This window comes from Calypte anna, unplaced genomic scaffold (assembly GCF_003957555.1).
Source record: "Calypte anna isolate BGI_N300 unplaced genomic scaffold, bCalAnn1_v1.p scaffold_168_arrow_ctg1, whole genome shotgun sequence".
NCBI lineage: Eukaryota > Metazoa > Chordata > Aves > Apodiformes > Trochilidae > Calypte > Calypte anna.
In genome coordinates this window covers 29,029-43,460 of record NW_022045461.1, presented here as the reverse complement: position 1 = coordinate 43,460, position 14,432 = coordinate 29,029, and the positions used below count along the sequence as shown (strand labels likewise).

Genomic DNA, 14,432 nt, shown 5'->3' with positions numbered 1-14,432 from the left:
CAGGGCAGCCTTGGGAACCATTTTCCCTGTGGCCTCAAGCAAGGAGCCCTTCCCAAAGACAACCCCAGCCCCGGGCTGGCTGGCTGCGGGCACAGGCTGTGGGACCTGGTACTCAGCTGTGGGTTAACCCCGGGCTGGAGAGTGACCCGTGTGACACTGCCTGCAAAACCCCCCGAAAAGGCAGAGGGACCCCACAATATCGGCAAAGGGACCCGTGGCTGTACAGAGGACCCGCAGCCTGTGCTGGGGGACCCAGTGGGGTGCGAGGCCCCGGGTCGCTTCCATCGGCGGGCCTGCGGGCCGGGGGGTTCTGAGGCGCGGGGTGGGCGCCTCCCGCCGCATCCGACCCCCTGGGCTGTGCCCCCCGACCTCCAAGGCCGCTTTCTCTAGCGGGCCGCGGCCCTTTAAATCCCGCACTGCCCCCCCCAGCCGCAGCCTCTTTCCCCTTCTATTTTTTATGAATGAAAAACGTTCTGGCGGGCCACGCAAATCTCTCTCCCATTGGCTGCCTCCGCCACGCCACCCGCCTCAATGGTGCTCGGCGGAGGGGCACGCGGGCGGGCGCGCGGCGGCGGCGCAGCCAATCAGAGGCGGCGGGCGGAACCGAGCGGCGGCTTCCCATTGGCTGGCGCCGGAGGGTAAACAAGCGGCGGGGGCGGGGGCGCGGCGGGGGGCCGCTGGCGCGGGGCTGCGGGAGGCGCAGAGCGCAGCGCCGGACCCGGCGAGGAGCGGAAGCTCGAACCGAGCGGGACCCCGACCCGACCCGACCCGACCCGGACCGCGGCGCCGGCACCGACCCCGGCGCTCGCCCTCGGCTCGCCCCGCTGCGGCTGAGCCCGAAACAGCGGCGTCCCGGCCGGGTAACGCGGGGCCTCGGCCGGTGCGGTTTGCGGCGCAGGCTGGGGTGGGGCGGTGTTTTATGAATGGCGCTGGCCGCGCGGTGTGAATGGCGGGGGGCGCGCGCGAGGCAGGCGAGCGAGAGCGCCGGCGGGAGGAGGAGGGGGTGAGGGGGAGGGAAAGGAGGAGTTTATGAATGGGGCGCGCGGGGCGGCGTGGGACCAGCCCCAGCTGGACCGCGGTGCGGTTCTGCAGTGCCTGGTACCGGGCAGAGGGGAGGGGGGAGGAGGGAGGAGGGAGAAACGCGGCGGCCGGGGCCGAGGGAGGCGAAGCGAAGCGTCCGAGGTGCCGGTCCCAGCCCGGTCCGGCACGGGCTGCCTCCTCCCGCTGTTACGACGCGTGATGTCACGGCCGTTCTATAGAAATTGGGTGGACATCACGAGCCAGGAGCGCGACCGGCACGGCAGGAGTGGGTCGGCTCCCCGGCAGAGGAGCGGTGTTCCTATAGCCCCCTCCCCTCCCGAGCCAGATCCGGGGGACGTCCCTGACCCCCCCTTTTTTCCTCCAGCCGTGCACCTGTCGCAGACCGCCGGGACCCCCCTCCCCTGGCCGGCGTCCATGCTGAGCGGGCGGGGGCACTGCCCGCCTCCCCCGCACCATGGAACGGCTTCTACGACCAGCAGGTTTCCCTTCATGGGCCCCGGGGTAAAGTTTACCCTCTGCCCTTCTGCCGGCTCCCTCTGGAGCTGCCCCCCGTGCTGGGGGAACCCCCTCTCGTGTCCCTGGGGATCCTCCCCAGCCCCTCTCGCCCTGGTCCTTGCAGAAGTCCTGTGCAGAGGAGGGCCGAGGCCGTCTGGGGTCCGATAGGAAAAAGGAAATTTTTGGAGGACGGATCTAGCCCATGACTCGGAAGGTAGGCAGGGCTGGCCCGGCCCGGCTGGGGCCTCCTGGCTGCCAGCCCGTGAGACCCCTTCCCCTCGTGTTCGTTGGTTTAGAAATAATCCTGTGAATAATGGCAGTTGTATTTATTCTTCTGGGGAGTGCATGAGTCTTTCACTCTGTTCCAGAGCTCTTCCAGGATCTCAGCCAGCTCCAAGAGGCCTGGCTAGCTGAAGGCAAGTCTTCACCTCTGACTTTAGCTGCTGAAAAATTTCTCTCTGAGCACCTTTTTAAAGAACCTAAAAACACCATAAAATTACTTTTTTGTTTCTGCTTTTTCAGCTCAGGTTCCCGACGATGAACAATTTGTCCCGGATTTCCAGTCTGACAACTGTAAGTGATTGTTCTGCTTTTTTGTTCTGGGGGAAGGGGGAAATATATGGGTGCCTGTGCATAAAACCTCGTGCTGGCTTTGGAGCTGCTTCCTCGGGAAAGCAGCTGAACCTGAAAAATCGTGGACTCCTGGGGAAAGCAGCGGTGTGGTTTTTGGGTTCATCAGATGAAACATTATGTAATGGCCCCCTCCTTTGTGTGAAGGGGGAAAATCGCAGCCAAACGCAGGGCACTATCTCCAGCTGATCTCGGGGCTTCTCCGAGACTCTCTGCTCTTTGGTAGTAATGTTGTTGCTTCTTAAACACTCCTTTTCAAGTGGTTGCGAGTGCTCGTCGCCGCTTAGCCACAAATCTCTGCAGTTTCGGGAGCTTTTTCCAGTCCCAGCCCAGCGCTGTTGGCAGCAGCCGAGCCGAGCGGTGAAACTTGAGCGCTTTAAGCAGCGTTAATCACTGAAAGGAGGGCAGTGAAAAACGCAGCCCCTCTTGCATTGCATAAGAGGAGGGAGAGAATTGGGCCGGAGCCGGGTTCGGTTGCCGGGATGCTTTAGCAGGGAGGGCAGGGGGTGCTTAATGGGCTGTGATGGCTCTGCAGCTCTGGGGTGCTGCCTGGCCAGGGCTGGAAGGGGAAGAAGGAAAAGGGGGGTGGAATCAGGATGTTTTGGGTCGTTACCTGGTAAACAGAAGTAGTAGCTTTGGTGTTGGTGGCTGGTTTTGGTGTTGCTTTTTTTTTTTCTTCTTTTTGGTTTTTTTTTTTGCTGCTGAGCCAGACAGCTCCAGAACTTAAAGGAAATCAAATTTAGCCTGCAGTCGAACAGACTTTTTCATTCCAGCTTTGTCACAGCATGCAGCCAGGGTATCTCCTACAGTAAATGCATGTTAATTATTGCTCTTTGATTATTCCTGAGTGGGCAGCTTGCCATTAAACTGTTTTCAGACAGCTCAAGTTTCAAATGCACTTTTTTTTTTTTTAATTTTTATTGTTTTAATTTTTTTCCCCCTCCTCTCCCCTGAGATAAAAGGCAAGCCCAGAGTCAGCCCAAGCTGGGTGTTGACACCACAGCTCAGCCCGGCAGCTCTTGCTTGGAGCGTGCAAACTGCAGCGTGCGTGGAGGGTGGCTGTGGAGCTGGAGCTGTTTCCAGTGCCTTTTGGCTGTCTCTGTTTCCTTGTAACCTGAAGAGCTCCGAGAGGAGAGGGAAAGTTGTCAGGGCGATGCAGGGGAAGAATGTTCTACTGACCTGCTCGACCTCTGCAGAGCCCGGTGTTGGAATGACTTTGTCACCTGAAAGGAAATCTCCCGGTGTGATTCCCACTCTTTAACCTTCCTTAACTTGCCAGAGGAGAGAAAGCAAAGCTTCCCCTGCCTGTCATGCACAGGGCTGTGCTGGCTGAGGCTGGGAGCAGGGGGAAAGGGACCCTTGGTGCTTCCTGTACCAAAAGCTTGAAAGAGTTGAAAGAGGAGAGAGTCTCTGGCTTACTGCTTTTTGGCCCCATCTTCTCCTTTTTGCTCCAGTTTTTGAACTGGAGTGTGTGGTGTAAAGGGAAAAAAAAGAAAAAAAAAACAAGAGGAATGAATGTGGTGCAGCCCCCCCTCCTGCACCCAGGTTTTTGCTGGAGGGGATGTGCTCCTGGGGGTCACAGGGGGTTCAGTGCCTGCGAGCTGCCAGGGGAAGGTAAAATCCTTCCCTAGTCCATAAGCATGTTTCCCAGCATGTTTCCCTGCTGCTCTCTCTTCTCCAGAGCAAACCAGCTCCTGCTCTGTGGCCCTGGCATTCCCAGGGCCAAGCTCCTCCAAATGAGCCCTGTGTTGTTCTCAGCATTCCCGAGCAGCAGCAGGCTGGGTTTGGTGGTTTTAAGCTGACTGGAGAAGGAAGCAAGGAGGTTGTGGGGGGACTCCTGCAGAGTTCACTGTGCTGTAGCCCTGGCTGGGTTGTTGGGGTTTTCTGGTGACACAGTCCTGGGGAGAAGGGTGTATGTACAATGTTTCATCTCAATATATTTTTTTTTAAATAACTGGGAAGCAATGGGGTAATGCTGGGCAGATCAAACATCACAAGAAGCTTTGCCTTTTTCAGGGGTTTCCTCTCGGGGATGTTGTGACCCCTTGCACAGGTGGCACGAAGTGGCTGAAGCCAATTGCCAGGACCCAGAGCAGTTTTTTTTTTTTAAAGCAGAAACTTTAATTTCTAGGGAAGGACTGTTTAAACAAAGGGAAGCAGGAGCCTGGTGTCTATTTCTGGCTCCTCTCCTGGTGTGACCTTGGGTGCATCCTGTAACGCTGGGCACGGAGGGGCAGGCAGGCAGCGTGGCTCCCAGGTGACAGCTTGAGCAGGTGCCAAGGTGCCCAGCCAGTGGCCAGGCTGCAAAACGGTGGCATTGTCACCTTTCCCTTGGCTCAGGCAGTGGGTGCTGCCAGCAAAGCCAGCATCCCCCAAGCTTGGCCCTCTCGGAGGCTCCATCAGTCTGGTGGTTGGGGGAGAACCTGCCCAGACCCCCAGTGGGGGATTCAGCAGTGATTCAAGGTCCCAAACAGCTTTGGAGTGTCACCTTTCCCATGAGAGACCTCTTGGCTGAAGGTTGACATTTGGGACATCTGCAGTTAGGCTGGTGGTGCAGTACTTGGGGGGGTTCCCCTGAGCCCCCCATCTTCCCCTCTGCTCGTGTCCCCGTGTCTGTCCATCCCCAGGGGCTGCACGAGGCCATTGGTCACCCTGGGGAGCTCCCGTGGCTCAGCCCCAAGCATGGGTGTGCTGAGGCGTGTTCCCTGGCCCCACCTATAGTTAAGTTGTTCCTTCTGCCTATTTTTATTTTTATTTTTTTTTTTAGCTTTTTTAATTGCAGTGCTAAACACAAGACCGGAAAGGTTAAAAGCTCCCGTGTGCCTTTGAGGTGCTGGGGCAGGGCATCCCCTGGGCCTGGGACCCAAAACCAGCTCCATCCCCCTGAGAGACACCCACCCCCCCCCCACCCCCACCCAGGCCACTGCTGGACTGGCCACTGAACTTGGCACCAGAGCAGCTCCAGCCGGCCCCACACTGTTTGTGTAAGGAATCCAAACGTTTCCCCAAGCCTGGGCCGGGCCAGCTGGGCTCTCTTAGGATCTTCAGCCTCGTTTCCCTTTTCTTGAATGGCAGCACTAAGCTCTGGGGATATTTTTTTTTTTCTTTCCTTTTCCTTTTTTTTTTTTCCCTCCCCCTTCTCCAGTTGCAATGAATGGAGCGCTCCAAATTGTTTGTGAATGGAGGGTGGTGCCCCTCTCCGCAGACTTTTTTTTTTTTTCTTCAATGAATAACCAGATCCCATTGTACCGCTGGTGGAAAAACAACCGCCCCAAGAAGAGGGAGCCTGTTTGGGGAGGAACATGCCCTCAGCAGGCAGCTGGAGCCCTTCCAAGCCCGTTCCCCTTTGCTTTCCCCTGGCTCTCAGGGCTTTGCCGCCGCCGTGCTGGCCCCCGTTAGGGCTGGAAATGCTGAGAGAGGCAAAACTAACAGTGGGGGTGAGGAGGAGGAGAGGGATAAATCCGGCTGGGGAGTGAGGGGAAGGTATTGCTGGGGGGCAGTGCTTGGCTAGTGCTGGGCTTCGTGTTTTCAGATCCTCCTCTGACAGGGGTGGTCGTTGGGGGGGGGTTTATGCTCTTGGTATCAGCTGTGCTCGGCCCTTGTGGGGGAAGTAAAAGGGGGAGTCAGCAGCTCTTGAAAGGTTTTGACAAATTAAGGGAGCAGCTAATTACCTGGCAAGCTGTGAACAGTTGTCTTGGAGGTATTTGTTCCTCTCTGCTGTAGCTGGGCTGTGTTTAGACTTTGCATGAAGTTAATACCACTTCCGATTGGTCTTGGCTCTCCTCTGCAGGCACTATTTAGGTAAAGATCTCGGAGGTGCTTTCCCTTTCCTAGAGCGCCTGCTTTTAGAAATTAATTAGGTTAAGCATATATTACTTGGTTTAAAAATTATTTATAGTGAGTGGGCTTGGGGTGCTGGGAAGGATTTGGGTTTAGTGGGACATTTTCCACTTGAACTCCTACAACTGGGGGGGACCCCAGGACTGGGTAACCTTGGAGCACCTTGGCTGGGGGGAAGCTGGATCCCATTTAGCCACTTTCTGACTCTGTGGTCAGCAAACTGAGAGCTGGGCTTGCCCCTGTGAGGGGTAAGGAGGTTGCTGTGTCCTGCTTACAAATTCTGGGAGCTCCAGGCTGATGAGCCCCCCTGTTTCTCACCCTGCAGCTCAGGAAGGCAGCCTCTGCCCAGGCTTGTCTCCCCTTGCTGTGGGGCTTTTGGCCCAGCCTAGGTGCTGTGTCTCATCCGTGGTTGTTTTCAAGCTGCCTGTTCCTCTCCCCCAGCCCTTGCTCTGGCCTCTCATGCCAGAGTGCTGTTCCCATCTTGGATCCCAGTGGTGAAACCATTCCCCCTCCACGAGCGATGCCCTGGGCTGGAGGGGCTGTCCCAGCCCTCACAAAGCCCTCCCTGACACTCTGCCTGAGCCCCCCAGCACATCAGGGGCTGCTGGGGCATCACCCTGCCCTGGGGTCCTGTGGGTTTCTGTTGTTCCTGAGCAGAGGAGCACCCCTGGGGATGCTCCACGGGTGACATTCCGTGTGGAACCCTGCGGGTGAGCCTGCATCCTCCTCCTCCTCTGTCTCATTGCAGTGGTCCTGCATGCCCCCACCTCCTGCAAAGATCAAGCGGGAGCTGCACAGCCCTTCCTCGGAGCTGTCGTCCTGCAGCCACGAGCAGGCTCTCTGTGCCAGCTACGGGGACAAGTGCCTCTACAACTGCTGGTAAGGTGGCAGGAGGCAGACCTCCCCGTGGGCCCAGACCCCCTCCCCCCCGTGGGCCCCAGACACACACACACTACCAGGGCTCAGACCCCCCCTCCTCGGGGCTCAGACCCCCCACCCCGATGGGCCTCAGGAGACCCCCCCCCACCCGTGGCTCAGACCCCCCCTTCCCCGGGCTAGACCCCCCTCTCCCCCCCCCCGTGGGCTCAGACCCCCCTCTCCCCCCCCCCGTGGGCCTCAGACCCCCCCTCCCTCCCCCCCCCCCGTGGGCTCAGCCCCCCTCTCCCCCCCGTGGGCTCAGACCCCCCTCTCTCCCCCCCCGTGGGCTCAGACCCCCCTCCCCCCCCCGTGGGTCAGACCCCCCCCCCCCCGTAGGCTCAGACCCCCCCCCCCGTGGCTCAGACCCCCTCCCCCGGGCTCAGACCCCCTGGGGGGTCACTCCTCCTCTCTGCGCCCCCGGAGGTGTCCTTGTCCTCCCCTCCCGTGCTCCAGCCCCTCTCGGGTCCCTCTGCCAGTGCCTATGACAGGAGCCCCCCGCCGGGTTCAAGCCATTAACGCCGCCCACCACGCCGATGTCCCCCGCCCACCAGGGCTCGGCCCTGCCCCCGGCTCAGGCTCCGGCCCCCGGCCATGCCCGCAAGCTGCCCCCGGGGCAAGCCCTGGCCCCGCACCCGCTGCAGGAGCAAGAGCAGCAAACCTTTGCTGTGCCACGGCCTCCCTCACACCACCCCTGCAAATGCCAAAGATGATGTCTGAAAACCAGTACCCTACAGAGCACAGGTGAGGCCCGAGGAAGTGCTGGCATCCCCCAGGGACTCCTTGGGCTGTGGGAGAGGGGGCTGCTGCCCACTGGCCCCTGTCCTGGGCTTGTGAACCGGTTGTGACAAAACCTGCTCCTTCCCATGGGATCTCGTGGCTGTTTTCTCCCCACGAGGCAGCTCCCTGCTGACGAGGACCAAGCTGACAGATCTCTGCCCCTCGGGACAGGCGAGGGTGGCAGAGGCTGCCACTGCCTGTGTCCCTGCAGTGATGGGTGACAGGGATGAGTCAGGGCTCCTGCTCTCCTCTCCCACCCCCTGCAGCCCTCTGAGCTGAGGCCCTGCCAGGCTGGGGGAGCTGGGCACATCCCTGTCCTGTCCCTCAGCATCCCTGGGGCTGAGAGTCACGCCCAGCTGCATGGCCAAGCATCTCTGTGACTTCTGAGGCTGTGGAAGGGAAAAGCCCTGCTCTGCTCTTCCTCTCCAAGCCTGTGGCTTTATCCCCAGGGGCTTTGCCAGTCCATTCCCTCACTCCAGGTTTGCTTGTGCTAGTGGCAGGTGGCAGGGCCAGGTCACAGTTGTCCTTGCTTGTGCTTCCTGGCACTGGGGTGTCCCGCTTGGGGCTTGGGGATGTGACATCCCAGTAAAAGCCATCCAGGGGAGGCCTCGAGATGCACTCCCAGGAGGTGAGCATCCCCATCCATCCCTCCCTGGCAACGCGGGGATCAGCTCGGGAGCGACCTTCAAGCTATGCAGGGGGGTGTCTGGCCAGGGCCCCAGAGGAAGTGCAGTGCCAGCACATGGCTTGGGTTTCACCTCAAGGAAGGCAGAGGGACCGCAGCTCGGAAATGGAGTAATTCCAGCCCAGCAGCTGGGAGGGCTCGGGTTAACCGAGCCAATGGTTCCTGGGCAGGGCCAGAGGAGCTGGGGATGCAGATTGCCTTTCAGGTGCCAGGAGGGTGAGGGGATGTGGCAGCACCCCCTGGAGATGGTCCCTGACAGTCCCCCCCTGGAGATGATGGTCCCTTACAGCCACCCCCCTGGCAGAGAGGGTGTGCTGGGGGCTCCAGCCTGCAGTGGCAGCCCCCATGGCCAAAAATAGTGGTGCCTGCCATGCCGGGCAGGGTTTTAATCCCAGCTGGCCCAGGCAGATTATGACGGGCTGGGGCTGCTGAGTGGATTTGGCTTTGCAATAAGCACCGCAGCCTGAGTGCAGCATCCCTCGGGCCACGCTCTGCCCTCACTGCCCTGGGGTGGGTTTACCCAATTTTACCCATTTGTAGAGATTTTTACTCTTGTGGGGTGGGCTTTTGTCTCCTTCTCTTTTGTCTTGTTACACCTTCCTTTTTTTCAGCATCTTGGGGCTGCTCTCACCCCAGGTGTGGTGGCTCCACCGACAGGGGCCATCCACTGCTTGGAGGGGCACAGGGGCGTCCCCAGCACCCACCGGGTCCCACAGAGGAGCCCTGGTGGTGGCTGTGCTCCTGAGGAGCCGTCCCAGCCTCCCGTGGGACGGACACCAGGACAACACAGGCTGAGGGCTCCAGGCTGGAGTGGGGAAGCCGGTGGGACGCTGGCAGGTTGACCCTCCCTTCCCTTCCTTCCCTTTTCCCCCTGGGGGTAACCGCTGTGTCCTCTCCCCCAGGTTTCAGAGGCAGCTGTCAGAGCCCTGCCACCCCTTCCCCCCAGCCCGGGGTGCCTGGGGACAGCCGCCCGTCTACCACCGGCAGCTCTCAGAGCCCCTGGGCCCCGCTGCCCCCCGCCCCCTCAGGGATTCAAGGCAGGAGTACCATGACCCCCTCTATGAGCCGGGGGCCTGGCCTGCCTGGCCCCCAGCCATGGCTTCCAGCCCCCATGGGCATCAAGCAGGAGCCCGGGACTACTGCATTCGACTCAGGTGGGTGCGGGTCGGGGGGCAGGTGGGTGATGCAGGGGTTGGGGATGGGTGACAACCCAGCAGCACCCCGGGTGGGCAGTTGTCACCCTCTGTCACCTTGGGGCTGCCTGGCACCTGCTGCTGCGCTTTTCCTGGAGTGGGTAGATGATTTCTTTCCTTTTCTCATTTGTTTTTTCTTCCCTCTTTTCCAAAGCCCGGGGGGGATAGAGGGGCATCCCCCGATGCTGTGGCCATAGCCAGGGGTGCCCTATGGCTAAGTCAGCAGGTCCCCCCCTGCTGCCTTGGCCTGGGGCCAGCTGTGATTTCCTGGCTGCTTGACCCCATCCCTGGAAAAAAAAATCCTCTAATCGCCTAAGGACCTAAAATACCCTGACCTGGGGATGGAGGGTGGCATGGCCAAGCAGGATTGGCAGGGGGACATTTTGTGATGCCTCCCTTCCCGGAGGGGGCCTGAGGTACTGTGGAAACCACAGCTCATCCTCCTCCCCCCATATCACAAACATTGCCCTGTTTGACCCAAAAAGCTGGGTGTGGAGGGGTTAAGGGTGGGTGCAGCAGCCGGAGCGGGTGCTGGCTGGTGGGGGAATGCCGAGCTTGGCCCACAGGATGTTTTGGAGGAGGGGGGGGGAAGATGGTGGGAGCCGGTTACACCCTTCAGGGCACTGAGTTGTCTCCCATCACAGAAGTGCCATAATTTGGTCAGTCCTCATACCTGCGGGGGAACGTCTTTCCCAGCAACCACGATGGTGAGTGAGCCATTTCCCCCCTTCCCCTCCCAGGTATCCTGCTGTGTCCCGTCCTGCCCTCCCCTGGGCGGGCAGACACCCTTAAAATCTGGCAGGTGTGCTGGGTGCCTTGAAAACATCCCGTGGGAGGCCCACCTGCCAGCAGCACCCGCCCGTGGGCAAAGCCAGGGCTCGCAGTCCTGTGTAATGCAGGATCCCCCCAGGGCTGCTCAGAAGGGGTTTGGTTCCCCCAGTTCTTGGGGTGAGGGGGAAAGCAGAGCTGCATGGTGCTCAGCTGTCAGACTGGTGCTGTGGCACCCAAGTCATGGGATGGGGCTGCTGCCTGTGTGGGAATGGGGTGTTGGTGCTGGAGCGAGCCAAGCAAGGGGTTTTTGGGGTCTGGGCAGGGTGGTGGGATGGGTTGTGTGCTCACCCTGGGGTCTTTTCCCCTTAGGATTTTCCATTATGAAAAAAGACACACGATTGTATTTTGATGACACGTGCGTGGTACGGAGCGGCTGGAGGGTGAGAATCCACGGCCCAGGGAGCATGGAGGGGGGTTCAGGACCAGACTTCCCGGGGCTGGGGCTCCACAGCCAAGCTCTGCCTGTGCAGTGCTCTTGAGAGCTGCCAAACATCATCCCCCTGCCCTGCTCAGCATCTCCACTGTGCCCTGAGCCACCCCACCTGTCTCCCACTCCATCCCCCAGCACCTCCTCCCTTCTCCAGCTCTGACTCTGGCCCTGGGTGGGGGGGGTCCTGGCACAGGGGGGTGATCCTGGTGTCATTGTGTTTGTCCCCCGTGGGCTGGTGCTGAAGCAGCCGTGTTCTTGGTGTGTGCAGGTAAGTGAAGCAGGAGCCCACCCTGTACCGGGAGGGCCCTCCCTACCAGCGCCGTGGCTCTCTGCAGCTCTGGCAGTTCCTGGTCACCCTCCTGGATGACCCTGCCAATGCCACTTCATCGCCTGGACTGGACGGGGCCATGGAATTCAAACTCATCGAGCCTGAGGAGGTAGGGGGTGAGCGGGAGGTGGGAGTGTCTGGGGTGCTGGAGCCAAGGCTGCGCTCCCAGGGTGGGTCTGGGGGGGAGGCTGGAACCATCTCGTGCAGCCCAGGAGTGCACAGTCACACTTGAAGCAGAACACGTGTCTGGGCTCCCAGCAGCTTTAGAGGGCAAGAAGGAAAAGCAGGCTGCCTGCCTGCTGAGCAGTTGTGGGAATTTGCCTCTTCCTCTGCCTCCTGCCACGGCACACGCTCTGCTCCCCGAGCTGCCAGCCCCACCGCTCATCCCTGGCTCCATCCTCCCTCCATCCCTCCCGAGCTGCTCTGATCCATCAATCCAGCTCCCCGGGGGTGGCTCCGTGTGGCTCTGCAGAAGGGGTGACACAGAGGAAGAAGCATTTTGGGGAGTAATTGAAAGCAGCTGCAGCCTGAGCTGCGCATTGTGGGTAATTACCCATAATATCTCTTACGCGCGCGATTGGAAATTGTGGTTTTTTGAAGCGGCTTTTTTGGCAAGCTCCCTTAATCAAACATCTTTTGATTCAGCCCCTGGGTTGGCAGTGGCTGGAGCTTGGAGATGGAGCATTTACTGCAGCGGGCTCCAACCCCCAGAAATCATAAGAATCATGGAATGGGTCGGGTGGGGAGGACCTTAAAGCTCATCCCAACGCCTACCACCAGCCCAGGTGCTGCTCCAAGCCCCATCCAACCTTCAACACTGCCAGGGATTGGGCAGCCACAGCTTCTCTGGGCAACCAGGGCCTGGGTCTCACCACAGGAGCCCTGCCTCACATTTTGGTCATGCTGGGTCGTGTCTCCCCTGCAGGTAGCCGGCGTTGGGGGCATCCAGAAGAACCGTCCCTGCCATGACTACGACAAACTCAGCCGCTCTCTGCGCTACTACTACGAGAAGGGCATCATTGCAGAAGGTGAGTGGGAGGGGGTGAGGGGTGGGACTGTCCTGTCCCCCCAAGGCACCTCGGGGCACTGCTGGCTTCTCCTTTCCCCCGGGGGTGGGTGGTGGTGCAGGGCACCTCTCAATGTCCTTTCCTGCCTGCAGGTGGCTGGGGAGCGGTACGTCTACAAGTTCGTCTGCGACCCCGACGCCCTCTTCCTCCATGGCCTACCCCGACAACACCAGCGTCCCTTCCTAAAGACAGAGCCCCGACTGCCCAGTGCCTGAGGAGGAGACGGTGCCCCTGACACACTTTGAGGACAGCCCGGGTTACCTCCTGGAGATGGATCCCTGCAGCAGCCTTCCCTACGCCGAGGGCTTCGCGTACTGACTGCCGGCGGGCACAGCCCACGAGTGCTGCCACCTCCACTCTGGGCAAATACGGTTTTTGTAAAGAATACTTTCTTTTTTTTTTTTTTTTTTTTTTTCTTGCTGTTTGTAAGGTGGAAAACAACCAAACAAAACCAACACAAAGCAAACGGTGGGCACATCCACAAATTGGAGGAATCTCAAATGCCCAGGGTGTGACACCACCCAATTCCCACCCTTGCTGTCCAAGGGCTTGTGCATGGGACTGCCGTGGCTGGCACCTCCCGCCGAGACATTCACCGGATGTTCTGGGGCAAAAGACACTTTCTCTGAGCCTGGCCCCGTCCCTTGCCAGCACCCTGAGGGGGGGGTCGGCTCCAGCAGTGCCCCGGGGCTGGGGCTGAGCTGGCGTTGGGCCACCTGGCAAGTTGTCAGACAATCTGCTTTGCATCACAGACGACGATCCGATCCGATCCGACCGCGTAGCTGCCTTGTGTGGTGGAAAGGGCTTTGATTTGCACAGAGGAAGGATGTGGGGGGGGGCCGCCTGGGCCAGCACCCGGGCTGATGCCTGCTGCATCTCACCCAACCTCCAGGAGCCTTCTGCCTTCTTTCCCAAACGCCCCCATCCTCGTGATAGAACCTGCTCTAATGGTTTCCCAGCCTCTCCCCGCTTCTCTCCTGCCCCTCACTTCTCCCCAGCTCCCAGCTGTGGGCCATGGGTTGCATTTCAGGGGAGGAGACCCTGACACTATCTCCTCCCCCTGTCCTTTCTTTTTTTTTTTTTTTTTTTTTTTTCCCTGGATGTTTTGGGGGAGGGGGGAAAAGGTTTCTAAAACTGGTTTTTTGTAGATTTTTTTGTATTCTAAGGCAAAGCTATATTTTGCAGCCCGGCTGGCTGTTGCTGGGGCCCTGGGGGGGACCCCCTTTGGCTTTTCTGGTGACATGCTTGCAGGGGGAGCCCTGGGTGCCCACGGCTCACTGGGAATGCCTGCCGAGTAATCTGGTCCACTCCATTTCACCCCTCCAGTCCTCTTTTCTGGGGCACCAGGGCCAAACCATGGTGCCAGCTCAGCTGCATCCCTCCCCTGCTCAGCATGGCCTGGGAGCTGGGTTGGAAGGCTGCAGGGGGGGCAGTCATGGGGGGTGGTCCCTAACCCCCTTTTCCTCCAGCTCCCCCTCTCCCTGCTGCCCTCCTGACGCTCCTCTGCCACTCGTATATCCATACCTGCCCCTCCCTCCACTGGCTACAGTTTTTGTTGTAAATGCTGTATAGGAAGTTTGGGTTTTTTTTTCCTCTTCCTTAGTTGTTATGCTTTGGTTGGATTTTTTTTTTTTTTTTGACTGATTCATTCTTTTGGGTTTTGTTTTGGGTTTTGTTTTTTTTTTTTTTTTTAGGAAGTATGAAGATTAACTCTGGGTAGACTGGGTTGCTCTCCCCTGCAGGGGTCTGCCCCCGGGGGAGGTTTGGTTGGAGGAACCCACCTTTAGGGAGAGGGTTTTTAGCAGGTCTAACAGTGCAGAAGGGGTTAATCTGAAGACTGATTTGAAACTCTTTACTCAGCAGGGCTGTGTATCTTCCCCTGCAAAGCTGCGTACATATCTGTACTGTGTACAATAAGGATCTTGCTTCTGTTCTCCTGCCTGCTTTGCCTGTGTCAGGGGATGCTGCTGAGCTGGGAGGTGCCTTTGTGTGAGGACACATCTGCTCTGGATGCTGATGGGATCCAGCCCAGTGCTCCCAGCATGTGGGGCCTTTTTAGGAGCTGGGACCAGGTGGGTGTCCAGGGCTGGCTTTCCCAGTCCTGGGACAGGGCAGCTCTCAGGTCTGGATGTTACATGTCCAGAAGGGAATCCTCTTCAAATGGGCAGTTTAATATTGCCTCATCCCTCAAGGTTTC

The 14,432-nt window shown here is 59.3% G+C and overlaps 1 protein-coding gene across 1 annotated transcript; it reads left to right on the top strand.

The window, feature by feature from the left end:
• Positions 1-461: 461 nt before the first annotated feature.
• Positions 462-14,170, top strand: LOC103534856 (ETS variant transcription factor 5). Its single transcript, XM_030468576.1, is given in 23 exon segments — positions 462-860; positions 1,386-1,523; positions 1,525-1,542; positions 1,661-1,714; positions 1,717-1,750; positions 1,905-1,952; positions 2,059-2,109; positions 6,755-6,768; positions 6,770-6,885; positions 7,401-7,411; positions 7,414-7,607; positions 7,610-7,665; positions 9,289-9,450; positions 9,452-9,540; positions 10,224-10,286; positions 10,720-10,790; positions 10,976-11,012; positions 11,114-11,215; positions 11,218-11,246; positions 11,248-11,277; positions 12,094-12,210; positions 12,328-12,429; positions 12,431-14,170. Coding segments are annotated over 23 exon segments (2,058 nt in total). The 3' UTR covers positions 12,554-14,170.
• Positions 14,171-14,432: the final 262 nt, after the last annotated feature.